This window comes from Chelonia mydas, chromosome 12 (genome assembly GCF_015237465.2).
Source record: "Chelonia mydas isolate rCheMyd1 chromosome 12, rCheMyd1.pri.v2, whole genome shotgun sequence".
Classification (NCBI taxonomy): domain Eukaryota; kingdom Metazoa; phylum Chordata; order Testudines; family Cheloniidae; genus Chelonia; species Chelonia mydas.
This window is the reverse complement of record NC_051252.2, coordinates 38053245-38067832: the sequence shown is the minus strand read 5'-3', so window position 1 is coordinate 38067832 and position 14588 is coordinate 38053245. Positions and strand designations below refer to the sequence as shown.

Genomic DNA, 14588 nt, shown 5'->3' with positions numbered 1-14588 from the left:
GCCTCCAGCGCGCCCCTGCTGCGTCACCGCCCCGCGCCGCGCGCGCGCGGGGAGGAGGTGCCCCGCGCCGCCCTCACGCGCGCATGCGCGTCCCCCCGCCCCGCCCCGCGCTCATGGCGGCCGCGATGTTCCGGAGCCTGTTGGTCTCCGCGGCCCAGCAGCGGCCTCAGGCCCCCGGCCCCGGCGGGGCCTCCCGGGAACAGCCGCCGCCCGGCGCCCCCGCCCCCGACGCGCTGGAGGCGCAGTTCAGCTGCCCCATCTGCCTGGAGGTGTATCACCGGGCCGTGTGCATCGGGGGCTGCGGCCACACGTGAGCGCGGGGGGGGTCCCGGGGGGGCGGCGGGGGGGGCGCCTTGGGGCCGGACGTGCGCATCCGGATAGCGGGCCGGGGGGGCGGGGGGTAGGGAAGAAACCCCCCTGGAGCCCATAACCCGCCCCCCCCCCCCCACGGCTCAGCGCCTGACCCCCCCCACACCCCCTCTCTGGGGTACCCCGGGACCCCTCAGGCCCCCGTGCTGCACCGCAGGCCTGTGGCTACATCCCCTCCCTGCCCCCTTCCAGCCCCCCAAGCCGGGGCCTGGAGCCCCGCCCCCACCGGCCCCGCCCCACGCGGCTTCCAGTCGGCGGGTCCTGGCCGTGGGTGGGGGTGTGATCCACACTCCCCGGCCCTGCCCGGGCGGGACTCTCCCGGGGGCCGGGTTCGCCCCAGGGGCTCGCGCGCCATGGGGCGCTTTGTCTGGAGCAGAGCCAGTGAATTCTCAGCTTTGCCTGGAGTCTGTTTGGGCGCGGGGTGATTGGCAGCTCCTTGTGTTGTGGTATCCGATCATCTAACGGCTGAGTCACTCGGTTCCCTAAAACCGCCTTTCTGTGCACAGGTCTTATGACTAGATTCTCCCCGGAGCCAGAGGCAGTTGTAAATGTCAGAACATGCACTACTTGTTTTGATGGATTTTAACTCCGGAGCGAACAATACGTATACCGACAACGGTGGTGGCTTGCTTGTGTGGTATCGGCAGCATGCAAAGTGCTTTGCTGAAGAGCTCTGCCCTGACAAGCTTACAGTCTAATTGGGCAAGAGGTGAAGGAGGTGGGATGGGAAGTGACAGGAGGCAGCTTGAGGGGCAGGTGTCCCTAGCCTCTGTTTGGCAGAAGCTGGGAATAGGTGACAGGGAAAGGATCACTTGATGATGACCTGTTCTGTTCATTCCCTCTGAAGCACCTGGCATCGGCCACTGTCGGAAGACAGGATACTGGGCTAGATGGACCTTTGGTCTCACCCAGTATGATTGGTCTTATGTTCAGTGCTAGCAAACGTCTTATTCCATGGGTTTTGTTTTGATTTAGAGTACAGGTGGAGCAGCAAGGTTTAAAGGGCGCCTGGAAGGAAGCATTTCATAGACCGTCCCTTGATTTTCCCTTCTCTTTACAACCAGAAGTAGTTTCCAGGATATCTTGAAGATCTCTAATTTAAATACTGGCAATGCTGAATGAAACAGCGAAACTTACTGCTTCCTTCACCATCTTGGACTTTAACTCAATCTCCCCATATCACCTCCTCGATGTAAATAGCTACGCCAGGGAGTGGGGCCCACCCTGATGGTATGGGTATTCCATAAGCTGCCACCCAGGTGTGACACTGATGGGCACTTCAGCAATGTGTGTGAGGGCAGAACAGAGCACTGCATAGTAAAATGGCAGCTGGAGTGAAAGGAATGTCTGCTAATGACAACACCAGCAGAAACTATGGAGTCTTGTAGTGCCCTGTGCTTGCATCCGTCACGAAAGCTCATGCTCAAATAAATTTGTTAGTCTCTAAGGTGCCACAAGTACTTCTTTTTTTTTTTTTTGTGGATACAGACGAACACGGCTGCTACTCTGAAACCTGTGCTTGTATAGTTATCTGTGAATCTGCTAAGAGGCTAATAGGGAAACCCCACAAAGGACAGGTCCCTCCTTGGCAAAACAAGTTAAGAGAGAGCCTCACTTGTTGATCAAGAACATTACACTCATCGGGAAAGGGAGGACTGCTGGAGGAGATGGGGTACAAACCCCCGGTTACAGGGTCACTCAGAGTAGCAGACAGATGACTAGGTGGTTCTGTTCATGTAAAATACACTCCTGCTGGTAGATGAATGTAGCTTGGTGGTTTGAGTTCACCAGCAGTGGAAAAACTTGCAGCTGATGAGCTTTGCCCTGCAGTTTCAGGGAGTGCCGTGTCTGGTGCTGCATTTTCAGACTGAGCATCCCTTGAGGGTGGATGGGAGGCTAACTGTTTGGGGGACTGCAAATGGCAGGGCCAGACCAGCTGACAGCTCACACCATAGGAGAGAGAATTCTGTATAGTGGTGGTGTGTGAAAGACTGTTAAATCGAACAGGGAAGACAGGCACCTTTGACTATTTCCAAATTCTTAATTCTAAGCCACGTTCCCCTGGGGTAGTAAACAGCAAGAGTTGGGGTCGGGGCTGCGCGTCCCACGGGGGAGGGGAGCGCTGCCGCCAAGTGTCAGACTCCTCAGCAGGCTGATGGGGCCCAAAGCTCTTCTTGAACTTCCTTCAGAGCCTGAAAAATGTCCAGTTTCTCCAAATCACGGACTGCAGTTTAAAATCGCCCCTTCTGTGTTGGACCAACGACAAACGTGGCAGGTTCTGGGTTGGTCTGCAGGCCTCGGCCTCCAGCCATTGTTCACCTTTGCTGTTGATGAGCCAGACAGGATCAGCAGTTCCAAGAATCAGTTCAGAACGTAGCTTTCTCAACAGAGCAGAGTGGAGGGACCGTGCAGTTCATGCTCCTACATCAAAACAAGCTGGCCGGTCCAATTTGAGGCCTCCCTCTGTCCCAGTAGCATTCCTTTTATTGATTGAGCTTCAGTGGTCAGCACTGTGCCAATGGATAAGTAGACAACACCGGACCCAACAAGCTTGCCATCTACTGGAAACAAACAAAGCTGTTCTGGTACCTAGCCTTGCAATGGTGACTCCCACTGGAGTCCTGCTCCTTTTGTTCTGGTCATCTTTGGGTCACTGGGGTGGATTTGGCCTGCCTGCAGTACTGTCTCGGTAATGATTGAGCATGATGTGGAGGGCAGCCATGTCTATCACTGTGCCTATCCCTCCTGTAGACATAGTGGTGTATGCACCAACTACAGGTAGGAATCTTGCAGGGGACAATGTTGGAAAGCTTTGCTGTGAAGAGGAGAGGGCTGTCATCCCTGCATCGGGGTCAAAATGGAAGGAAGGAATGGGTGGCGGCTAGGTCCCCATGAAGGAGTAGGCGGGAATGAGGCTGCGGGTGAGCAGAGCTTTGAAGGTCCTATCCTTACACTTGGTGGGGAATGGTAGAGGAAAGGTGGTAGAGAGTCTGCACAGGTAGTTGGAGACATGATGAAGATTGCTAGCAGCATCTGGAGGGAGAAGCAGGGAGACCTGAGAGCAGATTACAGGAGTTAAGGAGAGGTGACCAATGTGCACATGAGGGCTTTAGATCTTGTCTTCACTAGGAAAAAGTTGTGGGAGCTAAAACTTGAGCCTGAGAGACAGAGCTGTCAGTAGTGATGGCAAAGGCAGCGTTGGGGAGGGATGTGGAGAAGCTGTGGGTTTATTTGACCAAAGTGCCTTTGAGTCGGTGACCAAACTGTTTAACCTGATACCTCACCCTGCCTGTCCAATAGGCTGGACTCTTGGTGAGCTGCCTGTGCTAACAGACCCTAAGAGGATCCTGTGGTCCTTCCCTCTGTGCAATATGCTGCATTGGAAGCTGCTGAGGAGAGGAGTCTGGGTGCAAGGCAGGTTCGCTGGTGGCTCCCTGCTTTTGTTCAGGAGCAGGGTAGTGACCATGTGAACTCTGCCTCCCAGCAGGAGCTGCTTGTACATATCTATTACCCTGTCCTCATGCCACTGATCCAGAGAGACTGGCAGGAAGTGCAGCTTTTGGGGATACCGGCTGCCTTTAATGTGTGAGAGAGTCCATCTTTGCACCAAGCTGGGGGGTGTCGTTGAGGACTCTCATGCCAGTGACAGGAAACTAAGCAAGTGGCATGAGGTGGGTGTGGGAACTGGCATGTACCACAGTGCTCTGCATTATCATTTGCTTGTGTTATCATCATGCTTGCAGGCCTCAACTGACGCAAGGCCTTAGTGTGCTGTGTAAACACATAGTGAGAGACAGTCCCTGCCATGAAGAGCTTAGCGAAGTAGTCAAGACAGGCAAAGTCTAGGAGAATGCAAAATGGGGCCGATAGTATTTCTTAATAGGGAACTGCGACAAGGAGATGAAGCAACTTGCCTGGAGTTGCGCAGGGAGCACATGATGGAGCCACATTTTGTTTTGACATTTTCAAAATGAAAAATTCTGGTTGTCTGGTTCAATATGACATTGTGATTTGAAATTTCAACTAATTAAAGTAGGACAGGGTAGAGAAGAAAGGTAAAGTCAAAACAAGATGTTCTAATGGACCTGAAACAACGACAAAATCCATGTTTTAGTGCAGAAGTTTGAGATTTTTGGGGGAGGGGGGGGATTTCCAACTCTCAGGTATTCATGGGACCAATAAAACATTTTCCCACCTAGCTCTAAATTGAAACGTCCAACACCACTCCAAGAGTTAGTCGTGGGCGGCAAGACGGTGTTGGGTAAACTCCACTCTGTGTTGTTGGGGAGCAGACAATGAACCAATTGCATGTTGACCTTAAAGAATTATGGATTAATTGCAGATTCTGTTTGTCTATTTCAGAGCTGTTGATCATGTCTTTGGTGAGCGAGGGCGGGAGCGGGTTCTTAATATAGCTGTCTGGAAACTTTCCATGCTGAAACTATAGCTTCCAGTTTATTTTCAGCAGGGATCCCAGCTCATCTTTACAGATGTCTACACTTTTCCCTTTGCTCAAGATAAAAGTTACGGCCAACTAGCTGTTCCGCTCTGGACAAATCAGTTCATGGTGGAAAGACTGGTGCACTACCAAGAGAGATTTGCCGTTTGCCCTTTTTGTCTCCCCCACTCACCCATAACCCTGTTTCCAGTAGAAAAGTTTATTTCCTAGAATTTCCTCTCCAGCACTTGATTTAAGGTCCCTGTTTCTGCAGCCATAAGAACTTTGAACGGTGATCCCCAGCCTAATCTCAATGTGTCCTGGCCTATTACTTCCCTCCCATGAAGCCCTAAATGGCTTGTTTTTGAAAATCATTGCATGAGCATCTACAGTGAAAGCACATTACTTGGTCTTGCTGCCTCGCTGTGGGTCTCTGGATCACTGGTCTAATGCTTCCTGCCCTTCATCTGGGGTTCATAGCAGAGCACTTTTTCCCAGCTCGCATTTTGTGCATGGGTACGCATGGAGATCAATTAGATCTTATTCATGTGACGCTGTGTAGTGCAGCATGGAGTCTGCAAAGGGCAACAGGCTCCTGTCTGCTTTCTGGCACGTACCCCCCCGAACGCTGTTCCTCATCACTACATGTCTACAGACAGGCCTGACATTGGAGGTGGTGCAACCATCGTTCACTCTCACTGAAGAAATGTTGTTGGGGATATTCCCAACATCCCTTCGGCCTGTCCCAGGCTGGCTGCCCTGCCAGCAAGGTGTGGCTGGCTGCGATAGGTTCTAATAGTGTTGCTCAGCCCCAGAGAGTGGTCACTCCTCTCCAGCATTTGAAGTCTGGACATTTCTAAATTGGTATGTGGAGATTTAACCCTGCAGCTACCATGGAAAGGCAGTCACATTGGTAGGTCCTCACTTGCACTTGTAAGTGTAACCCTGGGGCACAGGTGAATTCCTGGATGGACGGTATCATGAGCAGAAGCAGACCTAACTTTGGCCTCTGTTAGTGTCCAGGTACTCTGTTGGTTTAAAGGAGCAGTGTGACAAGAATGTCACTTGCACGCCTTCTGTTGTCTGGTTAGCTGAACACCTCTGTTTACCTCTATGGCTCCTGTCACCACAGTATGTCAGCTGGCAGCTCAGCTGTACAAACAGCCTGGAACAAACCAACCTCACTTACTGTGTCGAAGAAGGAGATGTTTTCCTTAATGAAGGACCAGACGGTAGAAGGATGTTCCCTTCCCCAAGGGCCAAGTCCATTGACCGTCACACTCCTAATTCCTGCAGGCTTGGGAACCAAGGATCAGGAGCTGACTTTGCCCCAGACAGCATCACTAGCTCTCAGCACCAGCCTGTGCATGTGATCTGAAACCTCGTTAATTCTCAGCGATGCTTCCCAGTGAGGCTGTAGCCGGAGAGCTAGCATAAGATATCTTTCTGTGAGAGGCCATGGGGGGTAAATGCAAAGCCAGACCTTGTTGCACAGCCTGAACTTCTTAACCACATTGGGTTGGCCCCTGTAGGTGCTACGTTGGCTGCAGCCTGACACGTGATCACTGGCTACTGGGGAGGAAATCTGCCTTCCTGTGGGGGAGGAAACCTGAGCGTGTTTGTTCTGTTGTGGTCATGCATGCAATGGGCACGTTTCGCTCTGTATAAGTCCCTCACTTAGAAGCCCCGCCCGCAAGCTATCTGTTCTGGACACATCCAGATCCTTCTCTTTGGACCCTTAGCCATTGCAGCCTGGCTGGGTGCTCTGGTAGCTCTGTCTCTGGAGGTACTTGTAGAAGTCTCTGTATGTATAGAGCATCCATTTTCAGATGGTAGGGAGAAGCTGCTGGAGAAGGCAAATTGGTCAGTAGGTTCAGTAGCCCTGTGACTAGTTTGGGGAATTCAGGAAAGTGTCTAGACTATGCAGGAGGGAGGTGGCAAACTAGAACAGGAGAGTAGTGGCCAGGAGGAACAAGTAGGTGAAAGTCTCAAGCCTCTGCTCCAGCTGGCCTATGAGCCCCCCACATGCCCCCATAAAGCAGAGTGGGGTGGCTACATGGGGCCTGCAACTCAGATGCACAGTGTGTTGCTTTTGAAACAGGAGTCCGGAGTTGCTGATTTCTGTGTATTAGTAGTGCATTGATGTGCAAGGGAGAAGTTCAGCCTATTGGACCTTTGTGCTGGATCTACTTGGAGGAACCGTTTCCATGCCCCTAGATCTCATAGATGTTACTAGATCCTTGGTGGCTAACAAAAAGCTCCTACCAGCTTCCTAAAGTCTGAGGAGAAACCAGTTCTGTTGATCTGTGTGGGATCAATTCCTGCGTTACTATACTGAGGGACCCCCAAGCAGGCAGTAGGCAGGGCTTCCTATGAGTAGGTGTGTCAGGGGGCATGTGGGGGGAAACCAAAATGCCACGGGGCCCTTTCATAGGCTCATAGACTTTAAAATCAGAAGGGACCATTATGATCGTCCAGTCTGACCTCCTGCACAATGCAGGCCACAGAATCTCACCCACCCACTCCTGTAACAAACCTCTAACCTATATCTGAGCTATTGAAGTCCTCAAATCGTGGTTTAAAGACTTCGAGGTGCAGAGAATCCTTCAGCAAGTGACCCATGCCCCACGCTGCAGAGGAAGGTGAAAAATCCCCAGGGCCTCTGCCAATCTGCCCTGGAAAATTGGAGGAAAATTGCTTCCCGACTCCAAATATGGTGATCAGCTAAACTATGAGCATGTGGGCAAGACTCACCGGCCAGACACCCAGGAAAGAATTCTCTGTAGTAACTCAGATCCCACCCCATCTAACATCCCATCACAGGCCATTGGGCATATCTACCGCTAATAGTTGAAGATCAATTAATTGCCAAAATTAGGCTATCCCATCATATCATCCCTTCCATAAACTTATCAAGCTTAATCTTGAAGCCAGATATGTCTTTTGCCCCCACTGCTTCCCTTGGAAGGTTGTTCCAGAACTTCACTCCTCTGATGGTTTGAAACCTTCATCTAATTTCAAGTCTAAACTTCCTGATGGCCAGTTTGTATCCATTTGTTCTTGTATCAACATTGGTACTGAGCTTAAATAATTCTTTTCCCTCCATGGTATTTATCCCTCTGATATATTTATAGATAATAATCATATCTCCCCTCAGCCTTCTTTTAGCGGGGCTAAACTAGCCAAGCTCTTTGAGTCTCCTTTCATAAGACAGGTTTTCCATTCCTCGGATCATCCAAGTAGCCCTTCTCTGTACCTGTTCTAGTTTGAATTCATCTTTCTTAAACATGGGAGACCAGAACTGCACACAGTATTCCAGATGAGGTCTCACCAGTGCCTTGTATAACGAAACTAACACCTCCTTATCTCTACTGGAAATACCTTGCCTGATGCATCCCAAGACCGCATTAGCTTTTTTCACAGCCATATCACATTGGCAGCTCCTAGTCATCCTGTGATCAACCAATACTCCAAGGTCCTTGTCCACCTCTGTTACTTCCAAGTGATGCGTTCCCAGTTTATAACAAAAATTCTTATTAATCCTTAAATGCATGACCTCACACTTTTCACTATTAAATTTCATCCTATTACTATTACTCCAGTTTACAAGGTCATCCAGATCTTCCTGTATGATAGCCCGGTCGTCTCTGTATTGGCAATACCTCCCAGCTTCGTGTCATCCGCAGACTTTATTAGCATATTCCCACTTTTTGTGCCAAGGTCAGTAATAAAAAGATTAAATAAGATTGGTCCCAAAACTGATCCCTGAGGAACTCCACTAGTAACCTCCTTCCAGCCTGACAGTTCACCTTTCAGTGTGACCCGCTGTAGTCTCCCCTTTAACCAGTTCCTTATCCACCTTTCACTTCTCACATTGATCCCCGTCTTTTCCAATTTAGCTAAGAATTCCGCATGTGGCACCGTATCAGATGCCTTACTGAAATCGAGGTAAATTAGATCCACTGCGTTTCCTTTGTTTAAAAAATCTCCTTCTTTGAGCAGGTAACAGATCAGGTTGGTTTGACACGATCAACCTTTTGTAAAACCATGTTGTATTTTGTCCCAATTACCATTGACCTCAATGTTCTTAATTAGTTTCTCCTTCAAAATTTTTTCCAAGACCTTGCATGCTACAGATGTCAAACTAACAGACCTGTAGTTACCCGGATCACTTTTTTTTTCCTTTCTTAAGAATAGGAACTATGTTAGCAATTCTCCAGTCATACGGTACAACCCCTGAGATTCATTAAAATTTTTTGCTAATGGGCTTGCAATTTCATCTGTCAGTTCCTTTAATGTTCTTGGATGAAGATTATCTGGGCCCCCCGATTTAGTCCCATTAAGATGTTCAAGTTTGGCTTCTACCTCGGATGTGGTAATATCTACCTCCATATCCTCCTTCCCATTTGTCGTCCTACCATTATCCCTAAGCTCCTCATTAGCCTCATTAAAGATTGAGGCAAAGTATTTGTTTAGATATTGGGCCATGCCTAGATTATCCTTAACCTCCACTCCATCCTCAGTGTTTAGCGGTCCCACTTCTTCTTTCTTTGTTTTCTTCTTATTTATATGGCTATAGAACCTTTTACTATTGGTTTTAATTCCCTTTGCAAGGTCCAACCCTACATGGCGTTTGGCCTTTCTCACTTTATCCCTACATGTTCTGTCCTCAATAAGGTAGCTTTCCTTGCTGATCCCTCCCATCTTCCACTACTCATAAGCTTTCTGCTTTATCACCTCTCTAAGGTGCTTGCTCATCCAGCTTGGTCTACAACTCCTGCTTATGAATTTTTTCCCCTTTCTTGGGATGCAGGCTTCTGATAGTTTCTGAAACTTTGACTTGAAGTAATTCCAGGCCTCCTCCGCCTTTAGATCCACAAGTTCTTCAGTCCAATCCACTTCCCTAACTAATTTCTTTCATTTTTTAAAGTTAGCTCTTTTGAAATCAAAAACCGTAGTCACAGATCTATTTTTGTTTATCCTTCCATTTAGTTTGAACTGAATTAGCTCATGATCGCTTGAACCAAGGTTGTCCCCTATAACCATTTCTTCTATAAGGTCCTCACTACTCATCAAAACCAAATCTAAAATGGCATCCCCTCTTGTTGGTTCAGCAACAACTTGATGAAGGAATCCATCAGCTATCGCATCCAGGAAAATCTGAGCCCTATTATTATTACTAGCACTTGTCCTCTAGTCTATATCTGGGAAGTTAAAGTCTCCCATGATCACACAATTCCCATTAGTATTTACTTCATTAAAAACATTAAAGAGGTCTCTATCCATATCCAGATTGGACCCCGGCGGTCTATAGCACACCCCAAGCACTATCCCAGGGCAGGCTCTAGTAGCTTTCTTCCCCAATGTGATTTTTGCCCAGATAGACTCTGTCTTATCCATTCCATTGCTTCTTATTTGTTTACAGTCTACCTCATCATTGATATACAATGCTACTCCACCACCTTTGCCTTTATTTCTGTCTTTCCTAAACAGCACATACCCTTCAATACCTGTAGTCCAGTCATGACTACTGTTCCACCATGTTTCTGTTATCCCTAGAATATCTGATTTCACTTCCTGCACCAGTAGCTCTAGTTCCTCCATTTTGTTACCTAGTCTCCTCACATTAGTGTACAAACATCTTAATTTTTGCTGTTTGGCCTCGCTCACATTCTTTACCCAATTAGGCACAGATATTCTACCACCAGTATCGCCTATTAGACTGGTATGAACACTACACCTTCCTCCTGATGTCCATTCTCCTACCCACGACCATATCCTTTCTTACTTCATTTTCTTCCCTCTCGATGTTAAAATCCGGTGTGGAGATTACCTGGACGTCTCCCAACCATCTCCCCTAGATTCCTAGTTTAAAGCTCTCTTGATCAGTTGCCATCCTAGAAGTCTATTTCCCTCCTTACTCAGGTGAAGTCTGTCCCAGGAGAACAGTCCTCTGTCCATGAATGCCTCCCAGTGGCCATACATCCCAAAGCACTCCTTGTAGCACCACTGCCTGAGCCATCTGTTGAGCATCATAATCTTGTCACATCTTTGTTGCCCTTCTCTAGGAACAGGCAGAATCCCACTGAAGATCACCTGAGCCTCGATTTCCTTAAGCGTCTTCCCCAGCCTGGCATAGTCTCCCTTGATACATTCCAGCGAGAATCTAGCCATATCATTTGTTCCCACATGAAGGACAGTCAGTGGATTCTTTCCTGCTCCCGTTAGGATCCTCTTCAGTCTCGGGTCCACATCCCGTATCTTAGCACCCGGCAGACAGCACACCCTTCTGTTCTCTGGATCAGCTCTGGTTACAGGCCTGCCTATCCTTCTCAGTAAGGAGTCCCCAATCACGTAGACCTGCCTTTTCCTGGCGATGGTGCGATTCTCCAGTCTATCCCCTGTTCCCTCTGGCTTCAAGTCCTCTCGATTCCTATTGTCCCTTGCAATCCTCTGCAACCCATCCCAAATCCTCCTGGGGCTCATATTTGGTGGTGTTATCTCCATTGACTCTTGCCCTCTTCCTATAGGACTAGCTGCTCTTCTCTTCTTCATTGCCCTCTCACCTTCAATGACCATCTACTGTGACCCTTCTTCATTTTCTAACTCCGCAAACCTGTTGTTGAGCTCTGTTTCTCCTTCACTAGTCTCTTTTCCTCTGCCTGGTTCTTTTAGTCACATGCTTCCACTGTCCACTTTCCTCACCCAGCAGTATCCCCTCAGAGTTCTTTGGTCTTGCTTCCACCTGCAAGTCTGAGCTTTTCTCTTCAGCCTCCTCATGTCTTTGCTCCATCATCTGCTCGAACCCCCTTCTAAACTCGACCAGAGTTTCCACCTGCATCTCCAATCCTCGGATCTTTTCTTCCATCAGCTCTATCAGGTGGCACTTCACGCAGACAAAACTCTTTTCAGGTACCCCCTCCAGGATCATGTACATGCCACAGCTTCCACATCCAGTCACCTTCATTGTGTCTTCCACTGCCTGGGTGACTACCACTGCTGCCTCTGTGTCTGTCATCGCCTTCCCACCTAAGTCCCGTTAGTCTTCTCCTCCAACAAAATACCTTCTCCTCCAACAGAACTCTCTCTCAAACTCCCCTGTTTACAGCTCTGTTTGCTGGCTCCTGTGCTGATGCAGCTGTCTGGGCTGTGATAAATAACGGTTCTCCTCTGAACAACTTAATGGTTTTGTTTCTCCTCCAGATTTTGCGGGGAATGTTTGCAACCATGTCTCCAAGTGCCGTCTCCTCTGTGTCCACTCTGCCGCATGCCCTTTGACCCCAAAAAGGTGGAGAAGGCCTCCAATGTGGAAAAGCAGTTGTCCTCCTACAAGGCTCCCTGCAGAGGGTGCAGTAAGAAGGTAATCCATCTGAGCGGGTCCAGTTGTGACTGTCCCATAACTGGTATTGTGGGGGCAGGACAGGTATGGATGACACCCCGTGTGGCCCATTGTGCTAGTGAAGGTTTTGTCTGTGCTCAGATGAATGTTGGTTTATGTCTGAGCGCAGTGTCTCTTTTGGGAGTTACTTCCTGCGTCCCCAAAGATTGTGAATGGGAGGCAAGTGGATGCTCCACTACCAGGCATGTGGCTTGGAACCTCAGGGCAGCACAACAAATGGGGTGCCCCACCACTATAAGAAAACCTGACCTTTGCTCCAGTTGGGGAGGCGGTCAAATAGCAGAAAGGGCGGCCTTGTACTCTAAGCACGAGAGTGGGTGTCAGGAGAGCTGGGTTCTGTTCCTAGCTCTGTTACAGAGTCATGGTGTCTCCTTGAGTCAGTCACTTACCCTCTTTCTGCCTCGGTTTCCCATCTGGACATTGGGGATAATGCTTCCTACATCAGAGGTGCTGAGGCTTAACTTGGGAATGTTTATGAAGTATTAGCGATGCTCTCTTGCAGGCCAAAGTCAATATTTTATTACGTGGATGCATCTTTTAAAAAGGGAACCTGGGCCCTTTTCTCCCTCTGTTACTTAACCCTTTCTACAAGACAAACGTCGTCTGTTTTCTACTAAAATGCATCCTTTCCCTGTAATGATCATCTCCCCACTCCCTGTATTTGGAATCAGCACCACTCCCTGCCTAGTTCTTGTTAGGGAGTTTACTGCTGGCTGAGCAACGGTGCAGACCTGACGTGGGAGTGTTAATTCCTCAGCACCAGTGCATATTACAGTGGCAAGGTTGCGCCGCTGTAGTTAAGGTTGTGTCAAGACTTCTGTTTAAAGGTTGAACTTCCTAAGTCCTCTGAAATGGACATGCTCAGTTGGACGCCTTTGAAATTTGCTGTGCCTCAGGAGAGTGCAGGGTGTGGCGAATGACCCCAATGTTTCCTTTTGTTCTTTGATGGTGTTCGATGGAATCCTGGGGGGGAGAGTGAATGGGTTGTAGAAGGAGGCGAAGAGCTTGTACATTTCAATAACACTGGGGTTGGCAGAGTAATGGGGCCATTGTGTGTACTGGGCCATTGCTGAAAGAGGGCAGAGTTAAGATTGCGTGGGCCACCTTGACTGTGGATTTCCTGCTTTTCTAAATTTGAGATTTGCTCAACACAATGTTCTGCCAGGGGTCGACATACCACCAAGCAACCTTAACTCTGTGTTACCATAGTTTTTTGCCACTGAATTTAACATAGATGTTTAGACTCTAGAGAACACGCCTCACGAAGCAGATCAAATTCTGGAACCCAAAATACTTGCTACCATGCTTGGTAAAGCTCCAGCTGGTGGTTACACCCGAGGGATCTCCTGGTTGGCTGGCTGAGTTTCACATGCAGTGCTGCTCAACTTGAGAGCTTAGGTACGTGGCCTTTTGCGAAATCCTACGCTGTTGGTGCTTATGAACCCACAGGGCCCCTGCAGGAAGGGCTGTGAGATATCTGAGCTATGCTGACGTGGCTGCCTTGTGCGAGGTGGTGCTGTGCTCAGATGAAACATCTCTGTGTCCTAACACCCTTTGGCAGACGACTAGTGCCATTATTAAAACAGTGGAGCCTTCCAGAGAGACTTGGGACGACATAAGAACAGAGGGGGACAGACCTCAAGTGGTACAGCTGGTGTTTCATCTCTTGTGTATTAGCAGCCTTACAGAGTGGGATGTTCTTCCCTTTAGAGCTGGTGAAAGAAGTTGGATTGACCGCCCTCAAGATCACAGCAGAGAGTAGGTCTGACTAGGGCATTGTCCTGCCATCATGCCTCAGCCCTGCCTTGAAGGGACCACCTGTGGGGTAATCCAGACCTGGGTGCCTCTGAGACTGGCAGTAAAGTTGTTCATTTGTGGTGGCTTTGTGATGTGGATACCTGTCACCTAGGGGACTGAGACCCTTTCCCTCTGCTGCTCCAACACCTCACTTGCTGTCAAGTGAATAACTCCATAACTCTCTGTGTACCTTTGAGCCTGGCATTTCTGTTCCTGGTTGAGAACTTGACTCTAAGGTTTGGGTTGCCTTGAAGGGCAAGAGCTCTACCATGACTTGCTTTGGTCTTATGAAAAGGAAAGGGGCTTTCTTAGCAGTATCTGGGATCAGCTAGTCTAACCCACCCCACTCCCCCAAAATCCTGCATCTCCTCACTGTAGCTGGTTGGCTGATTGTTTTAATTGGCTATAATGAGACATGCTTTGGCCCAGCAATTCCACATTGGTGCAGACTGATGTGCAATAATCCTAGTTGTCTCCTGCATTCCGACGCCTGTCAGAAAGGGTTTGGGGAGGCTGCTTTCTCGAACAATCTGGTTTGCTTGCGAGTGTGGCACCTGCCTTGATTTCTTCTTTCTAGAGAAATGC

General features: G+C 49.0%; 1 protein-coding gene across 5 annotated transcripts in view; it reads left to right on the top strand.

Annotated features, from left to right (window-relative positions):
• Positions 1-65: 65 nt before the first annotated feature.
• RNF166 (ring finger protein 166) overlaps positions 66-14588 on the top strand; it is a 29528-nt gene continuing 15005 nt past the window's right edge. For 2 of the 5 annotated variants that reach the window (XR_005222280.2, XM_037878043.2), the window contains exons 1-2: positions 86-310; positions 12011-12167. Coding sequence is in view for 2 of the 5 variants with exons in the window: in XM_037878043.2 (XP_037733971.1) it covers positions 114-310; positions 12011-12167 (354 nt within the window). In the remaining 3 variants the exon portion in view is untranslated. The other 3 variants (XM_037878041.2, XR_005222279.2, XM_037878044.2) reach the window with 3 other exon arrangements.